Here is a 27,628-nt window from a genome sequence, read left to right on the forward strand (position 1 = left end):
GCGTAGGTGATGACGTGCTGGGCCCGCGCCTCCCCGGAAGCGGGCGGCTGAGGGGTCGCGCGGCGGGTTGCGTGCTAGGCGGCGGCGGCGGCGGCGGCGCAGCTCAGCTCCCCTTCTGCAGCCGCTCAGCGGGCCCGGGCCCGAGATGGAGAGCGCGAGCCAGGGTACTGCGCCGGGGCCGCCGCGCCCTGAGGGGAGGGGCGCCCGTTGGGGCAGGAGGACGGGGGCTCGCGGGCTCGGGGGGGGGCCGGCTGCAGCTGGGGCGCCCCTGGCTGAGCTGAGGCGGCGCCTGCTCTCAGGGTTGTAGCGGCTCGGCCGGGTCTCGGTGGGTGAGGGGGACGGGGGGGGGGTGCCATGCCGCCTCCGCCTCCCCTCCCCTCCCCTGCCCGGGTCGGGGTGCCTGGGCGCTGGCTGCTGAGGCCCGGCCTGGCTCCCTACCTGCCGCCCGGGGCGGGGCTGGGCGAGGAAGGGCTGGACGCTCCTGTTCCTGTCGCGGGCGCGTATGAGGGCTGCTCCGCCTGCAGCACGCTGCGCCGATAACCTGGCAGCCACAGTCGTGGTCCCGCTGGAGATGAGCCCCCGCCCCGGGCAGTAATGATCGGGGGAGAAGGCCTCCCCTGGGGAAGCCCATCCCCCTGCCTGGCTGAGTGAGGGGGTGTCTGATATTACCCTGATTATGTTGTCTGGCATTAGGCAGAAACCCAAGAGATACTATCTAGAAGATACTAGACCGGAAGAATCACGGCTGAACTCTCTGTGGAAGAGGAAATGTCTTAACTTCTACGATTTCTCATATATTAGAAAACTCACCTGGGGCTGGAGCCACCCCTATTTTTAATAGACTGAGAAATGGAGGATGAGGCTATAAACAAATGTATTTGCAATGATAGGAATGAGGGCGTCTGACTCCGTTCTTTGTAGTAATTATGGTTTGATTCTGTCAGTCTGTAGATGCCATGCTGCTCTAGAGAGCACGCTTGCTGGAATGGCTTCAAAGGTTTCTTGCCTCTGCAATGCTAACAGTATCAGCTGCAGTGTAGTGCATGTAGGTCACTAAACCACTAGTTGAGGTCATGACACTTGTTAATTAAATGGAAGCTGAATTGTTGCTTTCCCTTATACACATTCCGTAAATGAGAGATATGCTTCAAGCTGGTTCAGGGGACGTACTGGCACAGATGTTCCCTGCAGGACCGTCTCTCTCTGATGTGGTATAGGTTCCGATGGATTGCCCAGTTTATAATTAACTTCTGATCCAGATCCGATGAAGTGAGCTGCAGCTCACGAAAGCTCATGCTCAAATAAATTGGTTAGTCTCTAAGGTGCCACAAGTACTCCTTTTCTTTTTGCGAATACAGACTAACATGGCTGTTACTCTGGATCCAGATCTTATCACTCCTGTGTAGAGAGATGCACCTTGTTTACCCTGCCTTGTGTAGTAGCAATGCATGTGCTCAGTGATTATTAATGTGTTACTTTAGGCCAAGGAGCTGTTAAAATATTTTTGACAAGTAAATTTTTCTTCTGATACTTCTGAAAGATGCTAAGTCTTTTATTAGATGAGAAGTTTCTCTTCCTCTTTTTCTCCCCTGGACTCCATCTGTATGTACTCTGGACACATCTGCTTGCATAACATGCTTTGCTTGCTAGCAGCTTATTTTTTCCACATTCTGCTTCTTGTCTGTGACAGATATCAACCTTAACTCTCCCAACAAAGGTCTGTTGTCGGATACCATGACAGACGTACCCGTGGATAATACTGCTCATGCAAGGACCTCTGCACCAGAGGGGCTGACTGAAGCTGAGGAAGAGGAGTTAAGATCTGAGCTTGCCAAGGTAAAATGGTGCTACCATTTCTGTTTAGATTGTGCCTCTATATTTGAGAGAAGTAAAAGAGACAAGTGGTAATTCTATCCGCTGTAAGAAAGCTTAAGGGACACTTCAGCGATGGTGTAATGTTAATCTCTCCTCTGGAATCTAAATCCATCATTTCACTGCTGAAGAATAAAATTAATTGCTAACTTTGTAGACTTTAACAATATGCTTTATTTCATGTTCTCCCTTCTGGTTTTGCTACAGCACTTAGCACCTTTATCAGAGTTTTCCTGACATCAAAGTTACAAGGAAAATGCTTTCCCCCAAACTGAGGCTAAACAAAAAGCCATTTAACGTCAAGCTCCATTTAGAGTGAGAAAACAGGTGGAGTGTGGGGGAGAAACTACCCTTGAATTATGAGGACATGGAGTTCCTTTTAATGTTCCTTCCCATTATAGGCAATGGCTTTGGATCAAAAAGCTTTTAAGATATTGCGGGTTTGCAAATTTACACTCAAATGTGAATGGGCAAATAATGAAGGTGACCTCTTTAACTTGCACCTGAAACAAAACAGGAAGTGAGAGCTACAGCTGTTTTCTTGTAGTTTCTGAACTCACTGTAGAAACCTAGTCTGATTGTTTGACTTGAACGCAATTTCAATAATGCAAAGTAGTCCAGAGGTACTGAGTTGTGGCTTGTTAAGATTTGTTTCCTTCTGCCGCTACTTATTTTCTGACGCTTACAGTTCTGATGCCAAACAGGATTGAAACCAGAAAATAAAGCACAGAAAAAGATGGATCTTAGTTTCTTAATAAAAACAAAGAAACAGAATTATAAAAACAAACCATTTTCCTTGTATGCAGGATTCTGCAGTTTTTCAGGTCTGTTAATAGAATCTACTGTTAACTGATGATCCAGCCCTAGAAAAGGCTTCTGTTACTTTTTTGTGACATTAAGTGGCCCAGTAGGGTTATTTTTCTGGAAATTTTCCTAACTTAACCTCCAATTTTTTTTTACCAGTGGCATACTTAAGTTAAACTGTCTAAAATTCTAAAATCAAATTTAATTGGTGTCTGTGGAATTTAGATTTCTTCTCACATTTTTGTTAGCAGAGTTTCAGTATATAAATATATCAGATTTATATTGAGCGAGCTGTGAAAAATTGCCTATTTTTCGATGTTTAACCACTTAATTAAAAGTTGTGATCAAACTGAATTTCTGTAACACTAAGGCATGCTTCTAACTGGGAACCTGTCCTGTAGGTGGAAGAGGAAATTGGTACCTTACGTCAGGTATTGGCTGCCAAAGAGAGGCACTGTGGAGAGCTGAAGAGAAAACTGGGTTTGACCACTTTTGATGGGCTGAAGCAGAACCTGTCAAAGAGCTGGCATGATGTCCAAGTCTCCAATGCGTAGGTGTTCCCTGTGCCAAAGATTTCAAACATATATATGTATATAACTCTCTGTAAAAAGCAGTTCCTTGCCAGTGAGGTTCCTCTGTGACTTTCTTAGTGGAGAGAGGGTAAAGAAACTCACAATATTTGCTTGTCATAGTAAAATGTGACTGCCAAGCAAAAAGTACCAGAAATCTATCACTTGTGATTATCTGGGAAATGATTTGGGTAAAGCATTTTCTAATGAGTGCATGTCATAGTTCAGAGGCATGATCATTTGGAATGGTCCTGGAGTAAGTATTTTCTTTTTAAACGTTGAAATGCTAACTATTATTCAGTATTTGTAATGTAAACCAGTATGTTGGCTCAATGGGGATCTGTGTTCCATTGGTTAAGCTTAATGTTCTTAATTTCATATTTTAGCAGGGATTGGAATTGGTTTTATAGTGCATATGGCCTAGTGCATGTAATGCTCAGTAGAGCTCACCTGATGACGCACAGAGGTGAAGAGAAACAAACTATAATTGAGCTCTAAATCTCATTGCTACAGCTGCCCCATTTATTTTATGCTAAATGGAATATCACTCCTGTGAGCTCAGGTGAATCATTCCGTAATAGTTTTGCTATTAAAGAACTTGCAGAGATCTCTCCTTTTTTAAACAGAACAGTCTAATCTCTTTACATTTTTATACCTCTTGGAGAGCGTCTCCTGCCGACATAGCGCTGTCCGCATCATCACTTTTGCTGGTTGAATTTATGTTGGTTGGGGTGGGTTTTTTTTGCTTTTTTTCACATCCCTGACCAACAAAAGTGATAGTGTAGACAAAGCCTCACTGTTCAGAGGGAAGGGCACAAGGCATTTCTAATATGTAGAAAACCACAGTTTACTCAATCCCTGCTTCAGGTCACCAATTTTTGAGCCCTATAGCTAGGGCCCCTACCAAATTCACGCTCCATTTTGGTCAATTTCACGGTCAGAGGATTTTAAAAATCGTAAATTTAATGATTTGAGCTATTTAAATACGAAATTTCACTGTGCTGTAATTGTAGGCGTCCTGACCCAAAAAGGAGTTTTGGGAGCCTGCAAGGTCATGAATTTAGTAGGGCCCTACTTACAGCAAACTGCATCCAGGAACAGAATATAGTGAGGCACCTAAACTTCATGAAAAGATGTGAGGTCATGGTTTAGACAGCCTAATGAGTCATTCCGGACTGTCTGTATCCCTGACTGGCACTACTAGTGTTGAGACTGAGATTTTTTCCTATGTCTGGCAGTACGAAGCACATGCAAACGAGGTGAGTTAAGAGCACCACAATTGACTGCCATTAGGAGTATGATCAAGAGGGAAAGGAGGCGTTGCAACCAGAGGAACCCTATCCAATATAAGTGTTCTCATGTTGACTATAACTAGAATCTGAACTGACTGATAATGCCATCATGTGGGGAAGGACTTTCTTGCTCTACATCTTGCTCCCCATTTCTTCTCCCCTCAGTCTCTGATCATTGGCTGGTTTCAGCATGTCACTTAAATCTCAAAAGTGATGACTTATCCTTATGAAAATGTTCCCACTTCAAAATATGATTAATCAGATTTTTTGTTTCTAGTTATACGAAAACATCTGAGAAACTTGGAGAATGGAATGAGAAAGTGACACAGTCTGAACTGTGAGTTCCTCTGGTCATCAGCACCACCTACTTGCTCCTCACGCTATTCTCCAATTTGTACTGCTTCTTGTTCTTTTAGGCATTAAGGGGTTGATTGTATGCTTGGGGCACAGTGAAGTCCTGTTCAAGGCTCTTGCTTATTAACAATGTACCTGACTTTCAACGGCTGCAGAGATGATGGAAGCAAAAGATATTGCTGTCATCTCTTTAGCTGTCTGTTGCCATAGCTGAAGTAAAATTCCAGTCAGTTACCAGGACACACTTTACATAAAATGAAGTATGAAATGTTAAGAATTACTGTTGCCTGTCAGCTAGCCCTTGTTAGGCCAAGTGTGAATGAAGTCCCATGCCGTATCAGAGTGAACATTGCATTTCCTGTTTTAAAGTTAATCTGTACTTTCTCCCCTTCACTCCATAAAAATCATAGCAAACACTTTGGGGACCAGCTGACTGACTCCATTCTTCTGGCCACAAAGGTAGACAAGATAATTGGATGTGTTCAGTCCTAGGCGGAATGAGGGCCAAACAAACTTGGGCATGTATGTGTCAGCTACTGGTAGCCGCTACCATGTTCGTGTGACTTTGACAGTTTACAAATATGGGCCTTTTGTTAATCTGTTGGATGCGAGTATAGGTTAGAATGCTGTGAATTTTAGTTGGTGTGGTGTGGTAGAAATTCAATTACTAGCAGACAGTAGTTCTTACAATGCATTTCTAGTTACTTGGTCATCTGTCTTAGGCATTCATTGATCTTAGTTCTAAAATAATGTAGGTTATGCCATGTAGTAGAACGTCTAGCGATTGAGATCTTGTAAGTTTTTGGATTTATGTAATTTCCTGTTAAAGATGAGGAAATGGAGATAAAAGTTACATGACTTGCACAGGGTCATGCAAGGCAGTATCAGACTGGAAACAGAACTCAAATTCCTGGTTCCTATGCTCTGTGCTATACCATGCTGCAGTGTAGCCGCTATATAGTGCGTGGAGGGGAGGGAGTGATTCCCCATAGGAGGCAAAGTGGCAGACCGTACAACTTTGAACTGGCCTGATATCTTCTGTACTCCTAGCTTAAATCTGTGCAATTTCTGTGCCATCAACAGTTATCTGAATAAAGAGGAAACCTGGGCTTGGATGTTTGCCCACATCTAAAAGAACAAAGTGTTTTATAATTCTTTCCTCTAATAGCCATTCCCTCCCCCCGTCTATCACATGGGAATAGCACTTGTTTCCTTAAACATCTAGAGGCATTAGTTATGTGGAAGGTCCAGGAAGGAGAGCATCTGTCTTGAAAGCTTTGGCACCTTTTCTAATTTCCGTTGTATTTGTAGATATCTTTCAGCCAGCAGCACACTGGAGGACTGGAATGAAAAATTAACCCAATCAGAAGCGTGAGTGTTTTAACGTTTAGTGTAAACCATCTTTCAAAAAAGCACATTGTCACTAACTCTCTGCTCCAAGCTAACAATTTTCTGCTTTGACTAGTCCCATAAAGTTCTACCGACAAAACCCTTTTATGTTTACCCAATAAATCAGAGGTGGGCAAACTACGGCCTACGGGCCCCTCCCCCGCAGCCTCAGCTCACTGCGCTGCTGGCCCAATGCTCTGGGCGGCAGGGCAGCAAGCTCCTGGGGCAGCGTAGCTGCAGAGCCCGGCCTCACCGGGTTCTCTGAGCTGCATGGTGGCATGGCTGTCTCCAGCTGGGCGGCTTGGCTCTAGCGCCACCAGCCACTGGTGCTCGGGGGGGTTGGATAGAGGGCAAGGGAGTTCGGGGTGGGGGGCGGGGGTGGATAGGGGGCGGGGCGGTCAGAGGGTCGGGAATGGGCGTTGAATGGGGGCAGGGCCCCGGGGGGGCAGTCAGGAATGAGAGGAGGGGTTGGATGGGGTAGTGGGAGGCAGTCAGGGGCAGGAAGTCCGGGGGCAGTCAAGGGACAGGGAGTTGTGGATGGGGCAGGAGTCCTGGGGGTGGGCCATCAGGGAACAGGGGGGTTGGATGGGGTAGGAGTCCCGGGGGGGCCATCAGGGGGCAAAAAGGGGGGGGGTTGGATAGGAGTCGGGGGGCCGGGAGTCATAGCCTCCCCAAACCGGCCCTCCATACAATTTTGGAAACCGGACGTGGCCCTCAGGCCAAAAAGTTTGCCCGCCCCTGCAATCAATACACATTTCATATTCAAGTCACTGATGTAAATCCAACTGTGGTCAGTAGTGACATCTTTACCCTCCAACATCTGTCTGCTGACCTGGGAGAAATGAGTTGATACATTCCAATTTTTGGTGGACGGGATCCGTATCACTCTGACCATCTTCAGAGTTGGCACTGGGTTTGTCAGTCTGACCTGACAAGCCATGGATTGAAGAGACAGACTGAGCTATCTAATACCTAGACATGGTGAGGGGTAGTAATGGGTTGTTGTGATGCAGCATGCACTTTTTCCTATTTGGTGTCTGATCTCAGAATCAATATGGCTTCAGTTTCCAAGGCGTTCAGTACATCATTTTAAGAGCATCGAGTAAATGTTAAAAGCTTACGAACCCCACAGCTATTGTATTCTGTCTGTCAATCTCAAATAGCCCTTTAATCACTCTTCTGATGTTAAGCAATCCCTTCTTTGGGTTGAGGTTCCTCCTTTCCATGCTAATTTTAGGGTGTTAACAGTGCTGCAGTAAAATCTGGGTCTAACCTGTGAGCTTAACTCATATCTCAGCAAATTGTTACATCTCACTCCTCAGGAATCCTAGTAACTACTGTCTTCTAAAGATAAACTTTGCTTAGCTTGCATAATAGCCTTGCTGCCTGTCGTAGTATGGCCAAAATTGCCTGCTTGCACAGTAGCTTGACTGTGGGAGTTCTTACATAATTTGTTTCCTTGGTTGGAGCTGAATATTAAATTAGACTACTTTTTATTTTTTTCTGCTTAGCTGACTGAAGTTTTCTCTGGAGTAAATGCTACCAATATAATATAAAAATTATCCGTAGCCCTCAAACTGCTTATTACATTTTTAATGCAATCTCCATTTGTAATGGACTGTAGCTGAGTAGATTATGAGGGGTAGGTAGGATCTCCTTAATTTTCCAGTTTTGCTTAGATAAAGGCAGATGTAGGTCATGGGTCACTTGTAGCTGAACTCCCTTCTGTACTTCGTGGTATGGAATTCAGTTTCTTTTCTGGTAACTTGAATTATATTAACTGCCAGTGTGTGTGTCAGCGTAAAGGTGGCTTCCTGTCATGGGAGCAAATGGAAGATTTTTTTCATTGTGTAATACAGTGTGGACTGTGTGTGGGGGCGAGAAACATCAGAACTTATCAGAGTGTGGGGTTCTACTTTCCAAGTAGACTGTCCACTTGTATTACAAAATGAGAGTAAACCCTGGCTGTTCTGTTACTTGGTGATATTGAGCACTGTTCTTTAAATGCTAGTTATGACCTAAGTCAGTGAATAACTTTCCCTGGTAGCATTTAATCAGAGTTCAGTCCATGGGTGTGTTCTCCTAGAATAAGAAACTTCCTGTTAGATCTGTTTCCTTGCAGTCATTGATAATAAATGGCAGAAAACGGCAGTAGGAAGCCTGCCTATGTAGCTTGTTCAAGAGCTGTTTGTTTACACCTAAAATAGTTTTTGTATGCCAGTCTTCCTGCTTGGATTGGCACTGCAAAGAATGTTATCTGGCAGTTGGAATGCTAGCAAGCTAGACAATGTTGTTGTCGTGTTGGTCACAGTATATTAGAGAGATAAGGTGACTGAGGTAATATTTTTTTTATAGGACTCACTACTGTTGGTGAGAGACAAGTTTTTGCTTGTCTCTCTCTCCAGCAGAAGTTAGTCCAATTAAAAATATTACCTCATCTGCCTTGTCTCACTCTAGCAAGCTAAACACAAATTTAAAATAAAGTGGGAAGGGATGAAAAGTGATATTCCTAGGGCATTCTGGGAAACAAGTGCAGAATTCCCATTTCCTCAATCTAGGATTAAATAAATGCCAGTAGTCAGATTCAAGAAATACAAGGTTGTTTTTCCTGCCAGGTTTCTTGGGACTCTTCTGCTGTACCACTGCGTGAGCTGCTAGGCAGCATAACTTACAAGCTTCCTGACTGAATTGAAAACAAAGACCTAACCTATGACACTTATAGCACTTTCGAAGAGAAATCCTTTGTGCATTGTTGAGAGGCTTCTCTTAGCTTCCAGTCCTTGATGCAGAGCGTGGTTTGCCATCTAATCAAAGCATGCAATGTGGAGAGAGGGTAGAAGCTGGTGCACTTGTCTAATGTGTACATGAGGTGGGTGGGGGAGATTGCAGAATCATTTAGTCAGATGAGAGAACTGTCAGTGGCAGCTGTAGACGTTCTGTGATTTCTGCTTTCTCTGTCTTTCACACTGGTAGCTGGATGGGAGCAAGCAAGGGGGAGGTGATGCTAGTGGGAGAGGGGAGGATTTTATGGGTCTAGATGTAAGCCTTCGCTGTGTTGAAAAGGGATTTGTCCAAGAGGTATGCAGTTCAAAAGTGCTCTTACATCCTTGATACTCCTGGATACCTATCTGACATATGCAAAACGACCTCCCTTCAGCAGCATATAGCATCAATTTGCAAGTCTGTTTTCAGGATCCATACCTCACTACAGTAGTTCATGCTTTTGGCTTGCAGATAGCAATAATCTGATGTGTTCTCCCTTTTAAGACCATTTGCATTCTGCACTAGCTGTAACTTGCTGCTGCCTAGCAGGGTCAGTTGCACTGAACATATTGGACCAGTTCTTCAATAGTTCTTGCTTTCTGGTCACTTCCAGGTACAATAAAATTTTTACTTTGAAGTCCTGTATAGGTTGAGTCCTGGCTCTTTGAGAGACCTACCTCTCTTTTTGCCTTTGACCTCAGCTGTTAAGAATATCAAGGGCTCTCAAGGTAGTAGTTCCCATATTTAAATAACTGATTGGGGTGGGGAAGGGGGATGACAGTGTACTTATTAAAGGGCCTGCCCTCTCTTCTAGGAATTGCTCCCCTCTCTGCTGATCTGACAGTGCCTGACTTTGACCTGTTTATAGTACAGTGCAAGGCCATCTTTCTCTGGCTTGTGTGAAGTGGGGTGGGGTGTAACTGGGCACATCTACCCTTTGAGCAGGGCTTGTAACTCCCAGCTTGTGACATACCCGTACTAGCTCTGATAATTTTAGCGCACTAGCTTGAAGAGTGTAGCTGCAGCAGGAGGGGCCAGCTGCCCTGAATGTGTGCCTAGCTTCTTGGACACGCCCATACTGGGGATGGGTAGCCCCTTGCACCTCTGTGGTTACGCTCTATTTTTAGTGCTTGAGCTTGTTCAGCGCTAGCACGGGTATTAGGCCCCCAGCTAAAGTGTAGACGTGCCCTTATTTAAGTGAGGATGGAGTTGTCCCTACTGGAGGCAGTCTACTGAAGTCGTTTGTTAAGCTTTATTATGACTAGAGGGTTAACGGTAAAAATGTTCCTGTTCCTAATTACACTCTGTTTACTCTTGCATTTCTGTCAGCTGGGACAATGGAAACTAATGATGCCTCTAACTTTTGTTAATTGGATCTACTTTCAGATTCCTAATGCTGCAGTGTTGGAAACCCAAACATTGCAGCATTACTTTAAAAAAGGAAGATTACATCTTAAACATGTGGAATGCTCCCAGTGCTCTCAATTTCATAAAAATGAAATATGGGGCCAATTTAAGTTTGTATAATATTGCATATGTGTCCACTGCCATAGTACCGGTCTTCATTAATATGTGCAATCTGCTGTCCCAACCTGTATTGGAGCCTAAGGCCTCTCAATTTATGGGCATTACCGGAGTCCAAAAATTAATGTGTGGTGTGATTCATTTCTTGTCACGGTTCTGTTGGATAGCACTACTGAACAGCGTGACAGCCTGCTCAGGGAAGATGCCCAGTACCCAGGAGGGATGGGCCTGAATTCCTTGTATTCCAAGGAAGTTTTGACTCTGCAGGTCAGGTGTAAATTCATTAGCTGCAACAATGCCCAAAAGCCTGTGTTAAAGCTAACAGCATTCAATACATATCTCTCACCCTTAAATCATATAATTACCACCACTTCTTACAAAACAAATTGTGTTGTGGAGAAGGATCATGAGTGAAGCTGGAAGACTTGGATGTTAGACATCCGATGTCCCGTGGATTTTATGTCTTTGTTGACTGAATTTGGGGGGCATGAATTTGGCAAATGACTAGATTACACAATATGAATAGTCATTTTTATTGGGACTGGGGGTGAAGAAGTAAAGCTGGTTCATTACTGAGCTTTGTGAAGTACTAGGCATGTGCAGTAACTAGTGTAGTTGAGTCAAGAGGCCTGTTCATGTTACAGAATGTGGGTTGTTGGGCTTAAAAAAGCATAGTTTAAGAGGACTTCTTGGAATCTGGCTCAAAGTGCCACTGTGTTCTCACTCCCACACTCCCATCTGGAGAATGAGTGAGAGAGAGAGAGAAATAACTGTCAGCCTAAATTGTCTACTTGAACTTGTTGCTTCTTGCTTTGGTATTTGAGGGTTGAGAGAGTTGTGGGTGACTCTTACACGTCCTGTTCCAAAATACTCTAGCACAGTTTATGTAAGAAGGATAACTTCAGGCTTAAATATTCAGGAGCCAGAAAACCCAGATTTAATTTACCCCAAATTTAATATTCTCTTGTTGGTGTATGTAGCTGACTTTTTTTCTCTCTCACAAGTTGAAGGTGTTGTAGATCTAGATGCTAATTGCCAACCCAAGAGTAACTTGGATAGGATGCAGTTGTGCAAGTGGCTTAGCATGTATTTGTTCACCTGTGGTCCCAGAGCATGGCTTGAAATAGGAAGGCTCTGAAGTGCCTCTTCTCTTAACCCCTCTTATGAACTTTTCAAATATGTATAAAATCAAACTGATGTAAAGCTGTCCAAGACTTCTCATTTACCTGTGGTTAAAGGTAACTGACTGGAAACTTTTCTAGCTATTGGTTCTAAGCTGCAATTGCAAAGGTGATGCTCATTCTTGCAATTCTTATCTATTTTGTAACATGTCGGTATTACCAGTTTCTTCTTCCATAATGAATTCTGCAACAAAAATGCTTTCTCTTCACTCAGGGCTGAAAGTTTATTTATGAGAACAATTTACTTAATACTGAAGGGGGCAGTTTTTTTCCTTAAAAGGAGAAAAGGAAGAATGGGGAGCTATAAGCATTTTAAAAAATCCCAAACTGGAAATTTCAAAATGTTCACTGAAATATCCGATGTTAATCAGATTTAATGGTTAGCGAGAAACTAAAATATCAACATCGTAAAAAATATAGAGTAAATATGAAGAAATAAATTAAATCTACTTGCATTTTCTTGCTAAGATTCAAAGCCGTAAGTACGTATGAGACCAGAAGAGTAGCTTTCAGCCATGTCAGTGCAACTTGCTAACCTAGTGCCCCGCTCTCTTTGCCTCGGCATCTTTTCCAAAATGCTGGCAGGTGCTGCTCACATTGCTGCTTGTAATATTTCCCCCACTAACCTTCAGTTGTTCAACTTCTTTCTGCTTAGTTATAAGAAGACTCAGGAAACCCTGTCCCAGGCAGGACAGAAGACTTCAGCTGCCCTTTCCAATGTGGGCTCTGTTATCAGCCGTAAACTTGGTGACATGAGGTAAGAGCTCTGTTCCACTTTCGCTATAGCACTGGAGTCCAGGATTAACACAACGTTGAGGTTTAAAAATCTGGAATGCATGCCTAGTTTTTTTTCCATTTTCAGTTCTGTGCACTGCAGTTAATGGCAAAATTAATCTGATACAGCTGTTCCCTGTGACCCGGTATATATCGCTCAGGGTTTAATACATATTTTTCTAAGCTATTTCTGGTCAGAGCTTCATTCTCAGGAATCCTTTCTTTATCGCTTTCCCCAGCAGTGTTCTGAGAGGTCTGTCTTTGGTAACACTTATCGCTTTAATTTTCAGCAGTTCCCAGAACATTTAAATATCTGATTCTCTTGTTCCACAAACTGATAAAATATTGTAGTCTCCCCCATACCGGGAAGAAGTACCATATTGTTCCATTGCAGCTCATTCATCCTCTTCGAATAGTGGTGTTGAAAAGATTTGAGGGGAGACCTTTCTGTTCTTCTGCAGGAAAATGGAACTCCATTTTCTCACTTCTTATGCTGGCGTTAAAATAGAGTCTAGCTCTTTGGCTCCATCAGAGATGTAGAGAACCTCAAGATGGAGAAAAGTGGACGAAAATAATATGCGTCAGTTCTCTGATGTATGGAAAATTAAAATTCCTTGCTGATGGGCACAACTACCTAGCACAGTGGGGAATGGGTATTGGGAGTAGGGGGGGTTTAATAAGGGAAGTGACTCAGTCCAGATGTTTGTTACTAATATGGACTAGAACTTTTCCTTTCCATGTTCAGTAACTACAGAGGTTTATAAACCCACTAATTTGGTGAAAGGGAACAGGAGGAATTGTTTAAAGATCTAAATTAATGTCACTTACCCAAAATTCTCACATCTTTAGATGTAAAAGCTAATATTAAATTATTGCATAAGTTTTAGACACTTGTATTAGCTACTGTACCAGGAAGGCTGCTAATGTCTCACCGTGTAGCCGAGGAGGTAGCTCCCTGGGACAGCAGAAGGTGGCTTTAGAAACTATGGATAAGCCAGTGTTCATATTAGCCATTGGAGCACAAAACCAATTGTATTTCAGTTGTCTTTCACTTAGATATGGGGGATATTTAACCTCATAAATATCTCTAATGACTTGAGGTTGCTATAAACAATGAAATAATGCAAGTTAGGAAATGAGGCATTCCCAGGCATTCATGTGCGATCAACTCAGGATTTCAGTAAGTGCCATCTAGTATTGGTTTGACCTGATTTTGAGGGCAGGAAGTATCAGTCAATAAAACACCTATCTCAAAGGGATACTGACAAAGTAATTTAATTTCTTTATGAATTCCTTCAACTGAGCTATGAAACTCTGGTGATTCACTTTCTGCTGAATCTTTTCTAACATTTCACTTGGCTTGGATGGCTAAACTAGTCAGTTTCTAGTTCTCTTGTACTAGCCCAGTGCTTTTTGCATTCGTAGCTATGCAAAGGGAAGTTCCAAGTTAACAGTCTTCACTGAACTAAGAGAATTCCTAGGTAACTTAAGTTGACAATATCTCTAACTCAGATGCATCAAAGAGGTACTGTTCAAATCTGTATAAGGTTTAGCCTTCCCTTCAGGTTCAAGGTCAGCTTAGAACTAGGGTTCAGACTGGTTTTAAAAAAAACTCTTTAGATTTTAGCCACACTTTAACTGAAAAATTATCTGTTTGGCTTTAGGTGCAGTGCTTGCTCTGATTTAAGTGCCCATATTGCACCCATCAGTATGGTGTCTAACAGGGAAACCAAGCCATAAGGGCAGATTTGAGTCAGTGGTTCAAGTGGAAATAATTCAAAGGTCTTCAGATGAACAACTGCAGTTTTAGCTCATCTCTAAATATTATTATTGCCTGTGCTTGAGTATTAGTTGCCTCGGTCTTGCAAGGCTGATTACTAAATGTGATCATGTTTAGTCCTTGTGGCACCTTAGAGACTAAAAAATTTATTTGAGCATAAGCTTTTGTGAGCTACAGCTCACTTCATCGGATGCTGAATGCTGTAGCTCACGAAAGCTTATGCTCAAATAAATTTGTTAGTCTCTAAGGTGTGCCACAAGTACTCCTTTTCTTTTTGCGAATACAGACTAACACGGCTGCTGCTCTGAAACCTGTCATATGTAGTCCAGAACCTTCATGCAAAACTAGTATCTAGTAATTGTAGAGTGTAATCCCCTCCGGGGGGGATGGGGGAAAAGAGTCTCGGGATGACTTCAGCCATTGCTCTTAAACTCTGTTACATGTGTATTAGTCCTAAGGGAGTTACATGGTGTGTTTTTTGTAAAGCTGTACTTTGCATACAGGGTCAGTGCAAAAGCATTGTGATCAAAGTGTTTGCACTAAGGTGTTAGAACAGCAGAAACCCACTTACTCCATTCTGTGCCAGAACTGTCTTGCATGGGCCAAACATAATGGGGAAAGATGATGTTAGAAGTCTTCCAGACAGTTAATGACAGAGTACAGAAAAGATACCTTGTAAAATACAGTATTTAACTTTCTCTCTAGAGTTTTTTTTGCAGGATATCAACTCTTCCCTGGACTCTGCATACACAGCTGCCTAGTTTATTAGAATAACTTTTTTGGTTCAAAAATAAAACTGTCTTTAAACATGACATTTGACAAAATTCAGATTGGGCAGTTGCTTCATCACAGTTCTCATTCTTCACAGAGATTGTCCTTTTCCTCTGTGGCTGGGAGTACCCAGGTGGTAAGCACTTGATGTAATCTCTGATCATAGTACTGGATATTCCAAATTTACTCTCACTGAGTTGTACATGGCATTTCTGGACTAGCAGATATTGGTGCACATCTTCAGTAGCACCCAGCTTGTGTGAATTGGGCAGAGAACTAGTCCAGTTTCTAACCTTTCTAGTGTACATTTGACTCCTCTTTCCTACTAATGACACCGCAATTTGTATAACTTTTTTTTCTCCCATTTATTTTAATGCTGTAGCAGACTGAAATGGGCAAAATGTGGTTCCTTTTGCCAGTGTCATAAGTGCATAATAAATGTGGGGGTCTACCTACCAAACGTGGTAGCTGTGGCAGAAGTGTGTGAATTCTGTCCCCTCCAAGCACAATCCCTTCACAGTCTGATTAGGAGCATTTGTGCTACCACGAACCTGGCATGACTAAAGCGTGCACAAATATTATTTGTTCAGCAGTGTGAACTTGTTAGTTCTCTATTTAACTCTATAACCTTACGTTTCCTAGAGCAATGCCAGTGGCCCCATCAGAAGCCATAGGCTGCGTAGTATGAGTTCAGCAAGAAAAAGTGAATAGAAAAAGGCACACGTTCATTGTAATTTACATTAAAGAAACTCCTGAATTTCCTGTCTAAACATGCAGCACTAAGGTTGTGGAAACACCCTACATTAGTGCCATTAGCACTTCCTTCTTGGAAGACAAAGTGGTGGGTCTGTGGGCAGCTTCTCTGTCAGAAATATGTAACATCAGTCAAAGCATTACCAAATAACTCAGCAGGATTTGCTGTGGATTTATGGCCCTATAGTGGAAAATAGATGAAAGTAACCTTTGCTTCTTTCCTGTGAAGATTTAATAACACTTCTTCCAGTCTTCCTCTGTTGTGTGTGTACACCTATATTGCTCTCTGTCTGTACTTCTCTGCTGTCTTCAGGGAAAAAATACGGTCCTGAGACTTTCAACACAGATTCAATTGATATTTTTTTTTTTTTTTTTTTTTGGAGCAAAGTCTTCAGTAGCAATGTTCCCTTGAAATAGAACTGTAAACTGTTGGTAGTCGAAACGTGATCAGAGATTAGTGAGTGAGGTTGGTTTCTTGTAGTGAGCAGTTTTCCTCTGAATGGGTGAGATGTTACTTGTTTTCAGTGAATCTCGGTGCTAGCCTTTAACTGTAATTGCTTGTTAGAATTCTCCTGGGGCTTTATCTCTGATTGTCCCTTCATCCTGCATTTGCTATAAGAAAAGGATCCAGACATTTATTTTCCCATCTGCTGGAAGGATTGAGGTAACGGAAAGGGACACTGCAGACTGTTTGTCAGCCTTCGTTAGCTACTGAAAAATGCTAGAAGGGGGTAATGACAACATAAATGTGCAGAACGCTTGGTCACAATTCCCTTGTATAAAACGTTGCCACTATAGAATCAAAATAACTTGTGTTGGGAGACATCTTCAGTACATCAGTTAGTTGCCATGCATTGCTGGATTGTCTGAAATCTAATAGCTTTAGAATTCATCATGTTCAATAGTTAACCTGTGGTACTTGAAGTTGTCTATGTATAAGAGGACCGATGTTGCTAGTTACTCTATTACATCTTCCCCAGCCGCCTAATCTCTGAGACTAGTCCATATGGGGGCTAGCTTAACTAATGGGAATGGGTGTTCTGCAAGTAGTGTACAGCATTGCTATTAAAGCTACAAAAGTCTTAGCCAGTTTAGCTTTCTCTGTTATCTCTGCATTCTCTGTTGATGCAGGTCTCAGGCATTCTTACCTTACAGCATTTTACTGTAGTGTATAATTTCAGTAAACTAATCTTAAGGGAATGCCATCTTCCTCATTAGAGAGGATAATTTTCAGAATGTATATTTTCTAATATACATTTCATTTCAATGTTTGAAGGAGTCTGCTACTGTAACTACTACTACAAGCATACTGATTGTTAAATATTATTTTGAGCTGATGATTGGCTGCAGGACAGCTCCTGGATTTATGTAATCTGGAGACATTTTATCAAAGAAGGAAAAGGGCTACAAAAAGCACAAATAGATCTTCAAAAGTTCCGTTTTAGGTGCTAAATAGGCTGAGCTGTGCTTGTGGTAATACATACGATGTTGGGAGTGGTGCATGTTTGTGTATATTGTCCAAGCTGTTAATCTTTTTACAGGAACGAGTTGTAGAAACTCTGACTTTCAAACATACCAATGTTTTGGCTTTGCCTCTGGCTCTAGCTGTTGAAGAGATGGCCTTAATATATGTTGGGGGCAAAACCACAAAGCATGACTAACTTCTTGGGCTTTGGTGTAATCAGAGCCCCTTGTTCTCCATGGAAAGTTTTTGTCTGAAGTGTGTGGCGAGACTGCACTGGCTGCAAAGGATGAAGCTCTGACAGCTACGTTTAAATAATATAAAATGGAAAGAGAAATCAGAGTAGCTGCAGTGGTGTTTCTTTGTAAATTCATTTTACGCCATCTCCATGTTCTCATCATGCCTTAGACTCTTTTGTATTGGCAACATGTAACCATTGTAGAAGCTGTCACGGGCCTGGATAGGATAGTTTAGTCTTGGGGGGTGGAGTAGTTGTGACTTGGCACCCAAGAATGGGTGGAAGGCAGTTTGGGATTGTGGCATAAATTATAGTAAGGATGAACAGTTCTTGTTGTTATGCCCTCACCAGCCATGTCTGCAGACTCAGAAAGAAAACAGTGCCCTGGCTTTCATTTGTTTCCTGTAAGGAGTATTCACAACAGCAAGGCTAGCAAAGCTTTTTAAATGAAAGCTTAGGGTGTGGCCACTGTAGGGGGTAGAGGTGGGTTTTCCATTGTTTGCTAACCCTTGGTAAAATCCAAGTGTTGACAACTTGTGGATTTAAAACCTTTTTTTCTAATGAAGACAAGGCTTGAGTGTGTGAACACAGCTCTGTGGCAGGGGCTAGATTCAGTAGTGCTGGAATATGCAGTGATCTGGCTGTAACTTCTTACTGCAGACAGTACCAGTATTGATCTTTGCAAAACTTCATACCTCAGTTCACATAATATAAGATCATAGGGTAAGAAATATGTCTTGGGCAGCTTTTCTTAATCCCTCTTGAGGCAAATTTTGTTGTAGATAGGTGGGCTTTCTGTCTAAGGCATTTGTATGCAAGATTTATGGGCAGCTATGTGGGGCAGTCAGCTGGACACGGGGGCCTAACTAACATTTCACTTTTCTCTCCTGCTGCTGCCGATGGGTTCTTCCAGGGCTCATCCCTTCTCGCATTCCTTTAGGTAAGGTGCTTTCCAGGGGTGCTAAAAGAGGAGGCTTATTTATTTTTTTTGCTAATCTTTCCAGGGGGCACTGCAGACTTAGAGCTGACCTGTGGGGCCATCTGCACTGGTAATACAGATGAGTTAGGGAACTTGGTTGCAACAGATGCCCCTGGACTGGCTTTACAATGAGATTGCCATTGGTAGAGGGTTGAACATAAATAATTGCAGTGCTGTAATTGAGTCCCTTGACTTGGTCATATTTGTAGTGTAGATGGGGCTGTAGGCAGTTTACAGCAGCTTTTTTATTTGAAAGCTGACAGCTCAGTGCGGTTCCATTCTCAGGCTCGCTGCATACGTCTTGTACTTCTCGCTGCTGTTCCTAAATTCTGGGAATATCCTGCCTCTTAAAATTAAACTCTGAGTAACAGAGTAACTTGGTGCAAGAAAGCCAGTCATAGACCCTGTCAGCTCTTTTTTTGTGTGGTGCCTATGCAACATCTCTTCTCTCTCAAATAAAAATAATCTAGTCCTGGATCTTGGGCCAGATGCCTTTTCTGGATATTCTTGGGCATAGTGTGGTGTTTAAAAAGCTTTTCCTAAATTAAACTTTTTTCTGTGGGAGGTTTGGCTCTTTGTACTGACATAAGCAAATCTGTCAGCCGTTGAAGCATAAAGCCTCTAAACGCCATTCACTCTGTCCATATCTTGCATTCTTGAGTTAGAGATATTCAGGCTAACTAGTCTATAATTACAAAACTAGTTTGGACTACAGTGTGTCAAAGGGCAGGAGAGAGGGGCTTTTGTGGGTTACTTCTATTGCCTCAGCTATTTGCAGCAGCCTTAATGTTGTTGGGTACAGTATGTGTCTGGAAATTGTGCAAGACCTAACCTCATATGCTCCCAATGTCTGTTTGAATTGTCTAACTCTTCCTTCTCCACTTTTAATGCTTCCGAGTAGCAGTTATTCCATTCGCCATTCGATAAGTATGCCAGCGATGAGGTAACGTACAAAATGTCTATAAAAGTGGGATGAGTGGGAGACGTAGTTAATTCCAACCCACTTCTAGGGCCTTTAAATTCAACTTTCATTTTGTGTATTGGGACTGTTTCCTTCAGTTGACCTCTAATGTGCACTGTGGGGTAATGTCTCCTGCAGCCCCTCTAGTTCAGGGCTTTGAGGCCTGTTGCATAGGTTTATTAGTGGCTGTTAGACTCTCTCTTAATGAGGAGTCAAGTGAAGTGTTGTAACCCTGCCAAAACTCAAATTGCAATTTTATGGCTTTCAAAGGTCCCTAAAGAGAATTATGATCCTTTTTTTAGAATTTCAATACAGTTGTAACTAGTAGTGCAGATGACATCTCTCTGATCTCCCGCTGTATCCCTGGTTTACAAGCTAATGGTCCAGCATGCCAAAATACCCTGACTTTTGCAGTAGAACAATGTCTTCCTTATGTGGTAAAATCATAAAAGTATAGAGCTGGAAGGGACCTCAAAAGGTCACCTAGTCCATCCCTCTGTGCTAAGACAGGACCAGGTGTATGTACACCATCACTGACAAGTGTTTGCTCACCTGTTAAAAACCCCCAATGCAAGAGATTTCACAACCTCCCCATGTAACCTCTTCCAAAATTTAACTACCCTTATGATCACTAGCTACTGAAGAAATTACAAACTGATTAAAAAGCCTGGTTTCTCTTGACAATAAAATGTTTAATTGGAAGCTCTGGTTTTAACATGTAAGAAAAATGTTCCCTTAGTGCCTCCTTTGCATGAGTTTACTTTTGTTTGGGACAATATAATTTCCCTGAACAGAAATGTGCCTTTGTGTTTTCATCTTCATAGGAGTTAGCAATACAAATCCTTTCCACTCTTAAGTAATCTCCACAAAGTTGAGAAGCTTAATCCTGTATCTTACAAGTCAAAACTATCCTTAAAGCTGCTCATTTTCTAGTAAAAACTTTAGCTAAATTTCAGAATTTAGCAGAATCTGGTATAAACTGTAATCTCCATTCCCACACATGGGGATGAATGAACTGTATGATGGGAGTAGAGCTGGGCAAAGAGTGCAGACCCTTTTCACTTGTTCAGGTTCTTAGATGAATTTTGCTTTGGTTGTACTCGCACCTTTTGCATTTCTGGCATACTAAAGCAGGTAAGTTTGTTGCATGGGTGCAAATATTCAAAATGAGTCTTGTATGCAATGTCTAGGAACAGAAACTGAATTCTGTTCTCGTGAATGTTCTTGCTAGAAGAGCTTGTGCACTGCAGTCCATCGCGGGAACAACTCCCCATGATATATGTGCTAAATAATAACTCTTCAATACAGACTACTACTCCTGAAACATTTGTGATCGTTCTGTAAGCAGAAAGGGTACATTTATCAAACAGTGAATTAAAATTATTTGCTTACCTCTAAGGTTCAGTTCTCATACCAAAGGACACAAATCTCTCCCGCTGACATAAGTGACTACTTCTGTCATGTGGTCAGAGAATAGAGTCCCGTGTATTCTTGTTGGGTTATAACTCTCAATGTTCCGTTAATCTCTTTTGCTCCGGAGAAGCCCTTCCTTTTCAGCTTAATAGTAGGTAATGTAGAAAGCTGAAAGACTTTTTTTCAAGCCTGTCTAAAATGTTCAGCTTCCCCTTTGGACTAAAAACATGGCTTTCTTACATAAACGAGAAACCACTCCTTTGTCTATGAGGCTTTCCCCTCTTACCTAATCTGTAATCCGTTGACTCATAATGGAACTCAGCCTGTCTTTTAGGTTTTTAGCTTGAGTGGCCTTTATTCAAACAATGTGGTATAAATATCTGCCTTCCAGACCTTGCTGTATGCCAAGTATAGCATGTCTAATGCAGTTGGCTAGTTAGAGATAGTGAACCCTAACTTGCAGGAAGATGGCAAGATGACTGGAGTGATAACTGCCTTAGGTGTGTTGTGGGTGGTGGTGCTCTTGCATTTGAATGGCTAAGGAACTTTCACAGGCTTGATATTCTCAGCCTGCTCAATTCAAACTAAAAACCAGTTGCTCCAGTAGCTTACCCCTTTTGACTTTACATTGCCTTTTTTCCTTCAAGGAACTCTACGACCTTCAAGTCATTTGAAGACCGAGTTGGAACCATAAAGGTAACTGTCTGTTCTCCTGTTGCTAAACTCCCATGATAAGCAAATCCCCATGCAAGACAGTCTGTGTGAAACTAGCTTAAAACTGTCAAAGGGGCTCTAGTGCTTACAGAGAACTTCCGGGGTAAATGGCACTTTGGGGCCCCTGTTCTTAAGGGTGTGCAGTCTCTAAGGCTAACAATTGGTAATAGATTATGGGGCGAGAATAACTTTACTGTATGTCAGTACACCCCTTGGAGAAGTGCTAACTGTCTGCACCAGCAGGAGAGTGAATTTGTGTGGAAGGGGTGGAGGGTGAGAGAACCTGGATTTGTGCTGGAAATGGCCCACCTGATGATCACTTTAGATAAGCTATTACCAGCAGGACAGTGGGGTGGGAGGAGGTATTGTTTCATATTCTCTGTGTATAAATAAAGTCTGCTGCAGTTTCCACGGCATGCATCCGATGAAGTGAGCTGTAGCTCACGAAAGCTCATGCTCAAATAAATTGGTTAGTCTCTAAGGTGCCACAAGTACTCCTTTTCTGTCTGCACTGAGGACACAAGACCAGTGTCCTTCTCTTGTCATCTTCAACAACTTTTCTTCCTTTTGCAGTCCAAAGTGGTGGGCAGCAGGGAGAACAGCACTGACCCACACTCCCCCACAGGCTCTGGTGACAAGTCCCCCCAGGACAACGCTCCTTTCTAACCCCTCAGTGTGGCTTTTTGCACGGCTGTGCACAACTGCAGGAGCCCCACTAGTTCTTCACAACAGCAACAGCGTGCAAATACAGGAAGGGGGCAGTTCCCATTCTGAAGAGAAGTATCCATACATCCATACACAGACATTGCTGCTGGAGTCAAGTAAAATAAAAATGTTTTGTACACAAATATTTTACACTAAAGTTTGTAGATGAAATGTATCACTGTGCTGTCCTTTTGGGAGAGCAGATAAAATGGAGTTTACTCAGCCTAGTCCAGAAATAGCATTTCTGGTGCCAAACACGTGCATTTCTCACTCAGTGATAAGCTATTTGAGTAGGCAAGATTGGGTGGGACGAGCAAATATGGAAGAAGCCAACTGCATGGGAAACACAAATCTTCAATTTCTGGCAGCAGCCCTCTGTTCTAAATTATCTATGAAGAGAAGTAGTTCCCAGTCTCCCATCACTGCTCTCTCCCACTACCATAGAGGAGCAGGGCCTGAGAGGCATTGAAAATCTTCTCTCTCATTAAGATGGGAATGGGGTAAACAGTCATTTTCTCTGGGCTCCCAAAAAGGAAATAACTGCCTAGTTGTTACACTAATGCTCTAGCTTTAACAGAACTAAAATCTTTATTTTTAAATGCAATGAACTTCAAAAATAAAAGCTAAGTGAGAGAGCTTTAGCATCATATAGGGAAATAATACCTTGGACGCTGAAGTTGAATCGCAAGCCTTACATCACCTTATGCTTTATTTGTTTTATAATCTTTTTATATAGAGAGAAATGTGAGGGTTACAAAGTTGGGGTTGGAGCACTGGAGTTTTGCATCATACAATAGTAGCAGCATGCCTATGTGCCAGTTATTGTGTTCATTTCATTGGTGCACTCTGTTGCCTGAGTGTATAAAACTTGCTTCTCTGTTCTTGGGTGTATGCCTTCATCGTCCTTTAAGGAAGAAGCTCTGAAGGCAGCTAGCAGTGTGGCCAGATTAGAAAAGGACAAAACTCTGTCTCTAGCAATGTGGGCACTGTACTGGAGAATCCTGTCTCTACCCTGCTATTGTATAGGTGGTTCAGTTTGGAGGGTCCTAAATCTGATGGTACATTCTCTTGGCTAATATCTCCACCCATAATCTTTGTTTACAGTACTTGCAGAGAATCCTGGAGACTAACTTATTGCTCAAGCGTCTGGATGTTTTGCTATTCTGCTGTCCGACACTATCACTCAGGAGCCGTAGAATGAAAGGTTACCCAATGGTGGCCTGATCTTATTCTAGGCAAAGGTGCCTCCGCATAAAAACCTAGAGTGAGCAATTCTGTGCCTTAGAGGCTAAGTGGGACTTACTCAGGTCTTTAGGTTTGCTTACATACATATCAAATTCGTTTCTGTGGTTTGAGTTCCTCTAGGATAAGTTTTTTTTTTTTTGCCCTTTAGAGAAGCAAGTTTTGACATTTTAATCTGCTGATCATAAACCTCAATAACCACGCTTGTTCCCCCATTTTGCAGGTGTTTGGGGGAAGCATACTATGAAAAATTAGAAGGCAGATGTGATAGGAAATAGGTGGAGTGTAGAGTGTCATTTACCAGGTTTTATTGTTTGTGGCTGAAATTACCCGCAATGTGGGGAAAACAGTGTCAGTTAAATGGGGGACTGCTGGAGCTTAAATATTGAACTGTTTCTCTCTATAGGTGAATGTTGGGGAAATTTGTCAATAAAGCTTTCCATTGGGAAACAAATTACGTGAATTTTTGGTCCTGAATTTATACTTAGAAATCTAAATGAGTAAGTGCAAAGGTTACGAACCCATCAAGGGCAATATCCAACTAGCAGAGTAATTTTGGGAGGGAGGCCTAAACTGGTGACTTCTGTGTAATGTACGTCATTCTGGCCTCTAGAAGCCTCTGCCTGTGGTATGCTTCAGCTGATGAACTGGTACTTCCAGTCTAGTACTTCCCTATAACAGCCACTAGCAAACATCAGTTGATACATACGGTGAACTTTTTGTGCAAAACTGACCAAAGGAGGTAATGGAACTTGCATGCAGCTTCAAAATGGGAGGAGCTGGCCCCTGTCAAGAGGAGAGATTGGAACCAAAAGGAACTTGGTGGAATGAGGGTATGAGCTGACAATTTCGTTTTGCAATGAATCAGCAGAAAAGAGCTCAGTACATCATATCGTCTGAGGCACAGAGCAGAACATACTTTCTACCAAAGCAAAGTAGGTACCAAAGCAGGAAAAACCAGTCTAGTACAGTGGTTCCCAAACGTTAACAGGCCACGAACCCCTTTCACTAAATTGTGAAATCTCATGAAACCCCTCCTAAAAATGAATATTTCCAGGGATTTAAGTTTAAATTTCCTCCGCACTCCGTGGGGCTTCTGCTGCTGGACCCCGTTGACCGCTCCAGTCAACTGAGCTTGGGCTACAGGTCCCGCTGACTGCCGGGGTTCAGGCTGCCAGCCCCAACTGCCCGGCCCTGCTCTCCCTGGGGCTCGGGCTGCCAGCCCCGTGCAGAGCACTGGGGTTCAGGCGGCTGGCTCCCCCGCTGACGGAGGAGCTCAGGCTGCCAGCCCCAACTGCCTGGCCCCAGTCAGCCGGGGGCTCAGGCTGCCAGTCTTGTGTGGAGCGCTAGGGTTCAGGCAGCTGGCTCCCCTGCGGATGGAGGGGCTCGGGCTGCCAGCGCCAACTGCCCTGCTTCGCTCTCCCTGGGGCTCGGGCTGTCTGCCCTGCAACCAGGTCCCACCTGCTGCCTCCAATGCCCGGGGTCCTCTGGCTGCCATGAGTGAAATTTTTCTGGCGAACCCCCTGTAACGTTGTGCGAACCCCAGTTTGGGAACCACTCTTCTCGTACAACTCCCTTGGGAAACCTTGGGCCTAGTTTTGAGAAGGGAAAAGATGCAGGAGCATTGCAGGATGCTAGTGCTGCATTAAAAATAACGTATGTGTAAATGATCAATGCCTGTCTACTTTTCCTGACTACTGTACCCCTTTCAGGAGTCTGATTTCTTGCATACCCCCATGTTTCACCTCACCTGAAAATTATTTGCTTAGAAAATCAGACCTAAAAATACAAAAGTGTCACAGCACCCTGTTACTGGAAAATTGCTGACTTTCTCATTTTCCCGTACGATTATAAAATGAATCAATTGCACTTACATTTTTTCAGTGTCTAGTATGTAGAGCCGTATAAACAAGTCATTGTATGACATTTTATTTTGTACTGACTTCGCTAGTGCTTTTTATGTAGCCTGTTATAAAACTAGGCAAATATCTAGATGAGTTGATGTACCCCCTGGGAGACTTCTGCGTCCCTCTGGTTGAGAGCCACAGCTGTAGGCGATGCTGGCAAGTGGTTAAAAAGCTGTAGGCCAAAAAGTGACTGAGGGGAGTGAGCCCCAGGTTAGTTCTTCAGAAAAGTCAGGTCACTCTCATACCCTTGCAGACTGCCTTCAGTTGTACGTGGGCATTTTTTCATTCCCTCTGGGAATAGTTTAGAAAAGGGCGGGAGGTGTTGTTTTTTAAACTTCTTCTTGTTCTCGCCACTGGAATGAGCCAGAGTAACCAAAGTTAACCTGCTGTGTACCCCACCGCCTAAAAAGCCCCTCATTTTAATTCTTAAACAGCAAGGTCTTGAATGAAAACATTCCGTGCCAGTGGGCTGCTCGGGCTGTGGTGCTGTCATTGCATGGGGAGTGTCAGTTCTTTCCCATCCTAGCCATTGATTCATCATTGCTTCCATCTCATTGATCTGCTTGTATTGGGAATTTATCTCAAATACATCACTCTGCTAGAAATGTATGCGAAAGATTAATTGAACTTGACTGTAAGCTTCCTTCCAGTTATTCCTCCTCAACCTTATTTTTGGCTTCTGTCCCATATTTGAGCTTTGGTGGCAGCAGCAGCAACAATTCTGGAAGCTCTTCAAGCCAGAGAAACTTGGAATATGGAAAAGCAGCAGCTGAAACACTGGCTTAAATTTTTAGCATGATAATCCTGGAAAATAGCTTCTTGGAAACTGTGTTGACAGTCATGTGTGACTAAAGCAGTGCAAGGAAAAGGGAAATTCTGACTCTGATTAGTCTGGAACTGCTCCAAAGGCTGCACAACATTTGGAGAAGGATGAATATGGAGTAGACATATGTTTCAGGGAAAGACAGCAGAGCTCTGTGACCTCATAGGGAAATATTTTCTCCTTTCAGAGGGCAGCCAGGTGGCTGAACTGGAGACTTCCACTGGCCGACCACAAAAGCTATTTGGTTTTATTCATATTTGCTGCCTCACTTCCAAACATGAGGCCACAGTCTATCATGATCCGGTCATGCAGCTCCCAGTGCCATCCACATGAGTTGTGAGCAACAATCATAGGCATAATATTGTTGAAAGCACTTCACTCCGCAGATGCTGGATTCTTTTGTGGCGTAGAAAAGGTGGGTGGAGGGGAGAGCCAGAGCACCAACTCAGTTTTCAATTTAATTAAACTGTGGCTTGACCAGCTTCACATAGGGTAAAAGAATAAGAACATCAGCCCCGTGTTGTCAGATGTGGTTATGACCTGCCCAGGATGGATACACTGGATTTGGGGTTTGATCCTGTCTGTCTGTCACGACTGCTTATATTTGATCGGGTAGTCCGTTGGCACATAATATAGTGCCATCTCCTTTCTCCCAGGGTCAAGCAGAGCTTTTCCCATTGCTCTTCAATGTCTCTCTGAATTGGTGGTAATTTGAGGAAATATCGTGTACTCCCTTGTATTTTGGACACTGCAGTAGAAAGAGCCTCTCTGATGCAGTGGGTGCATAGTCTGATGCATCTCTTTTCAGCTGGTCCCATGAGAGGAGGGCAATGGCTCTCCTCCGTGAACAGGATTTGGCCTATTGGCTCCAGTTCTCCATATCCCCACCTAGCCATGAACTATCAATATATCTTCCTCATCCACGGTCAGGCAGAGAACTTGTCAGTCCCTGGCACATCTCCTTGCAGGCTGAGCAATAAGGGAAGAATGTTTGCTTTTCCACAGCTGTTAACTCAAGGATTACAGTTGAAGACATTTTATGGCAAGGCTGGACTGTCAGGGTGAGGGCAGGAGGCAGGTTCCAAGCAGAAAGTACAGACCCCCAGACAGCTGCTGTAGGTGCTAGCACTGATGGGAGAAGAGATTTGTGTTTGTAAATACCTCTATCAAAGGATCTTAAAGTGCTTTACAAACACTAATAAACTGTCTGATTACAGCTGTCATTAGGAAATTTGTCCTCTTTTTGCAGAAGAGGAAATGGGAGTGAGGGCCACATCTTTAAAGGTATTTAGGCACCTGACTCCCATTGATTTCAATGTGAGTTATGCACCTAATTGCCTTTTAAAACTCTGGCCCTG

At 43.0% G+C, this 27,628-nt stretch overlaps 1 protein-coding gene and 1 long non-coding RNA gene across 13 annotated transcripts in view; one reads left to right on the plus strand and one right to left on the minus strand.

Annotated features, from left to right (window-relative positions):
- On the plus strand, nt 1–23,994 carry TPD52L2 (TPD52 like 2). 8 transcript variants are annotated; one of them, XM_048820668.2, is made up of 10 exons: nt 1–164; nt 1,691–1,836; nt 3,078–3,226; nt 4,815–4,874; nt 6,203–6,262; nt 12,404–12,505; nt 18,440–18,466; nt 19,407–19,448; nt 21,527–21,575; nt 22,167–23,994. In XM_048820668.2, the coding sequence occupies exons 1-10, from the start codon at nt 146–148 to the stop codon at nt 22,257–22,259; spliced, it is 747 nt and encodes a 248-aa protein (XP_048676625.2). In that variant the 5' UTR covers nt 1–145; the 3' UTR covers nt 22,260–23,994. The 8 variants fall into 8 exon arrangements, with proteins under 8 accessions (XP_048676625.2, XP_048676628.2, XP_048676629.2 ...); XM_048820670.2 differs by having other exon boundaries at nt 3–164; nt 1,718–1,836; XM_048820671.2 differs by lacking the exon at nt 6,203–6,262.
- The window catches only part of LOC125622582 (uncharacterized), a 13,654-nt gene continuing 9,001 nt past the window's right edge, over nt 22,976–27,628 (minus strand). For all 5 annotated transcript variants that reach the window (XR_007352749.2, XR_012664672.1, XR_012664673.1 and 2 more), the window contains exon 5: nt 22,976–27,398. This is a non-coding gene — a long non-coding RNA (uncharacterized LOC125622582). The remainder of the gene's footprint in view (nt 27,399–27,628) is intronic.

This window comes from Caretta caretta, chromosome 13 (assembly GCF_965140235.1).
Source record: "Caretta caretta isolate rCarCar2 chromosome 13, rCarCar1.hap1, whole genome shotgun sequence".
Lineage (NCBI taxonomy): Eukaryota > Metazoa > Chordata > Testudines > Cheloniidae > Caretta > Caretta caretta.

Coding starts and splice junctions, on each gene's coding strand:
- TPD52L2 (XM_048820668.2), top strand. Junction 19,449..21,526: donor ATAAGTATGCCAGCGATGAG/GTAACGTACAAA, acceptor TTTTCCTTCAAG/GAACTCTACGACCTTCAAGT. Junction 21,576..22,166: donor ACCGAGTTGGAACCATAAAG/GTAACTGTCTGT, acceptor TTCCTTTTGCAG/TCCAAAGTGGTGGGCAGCAG.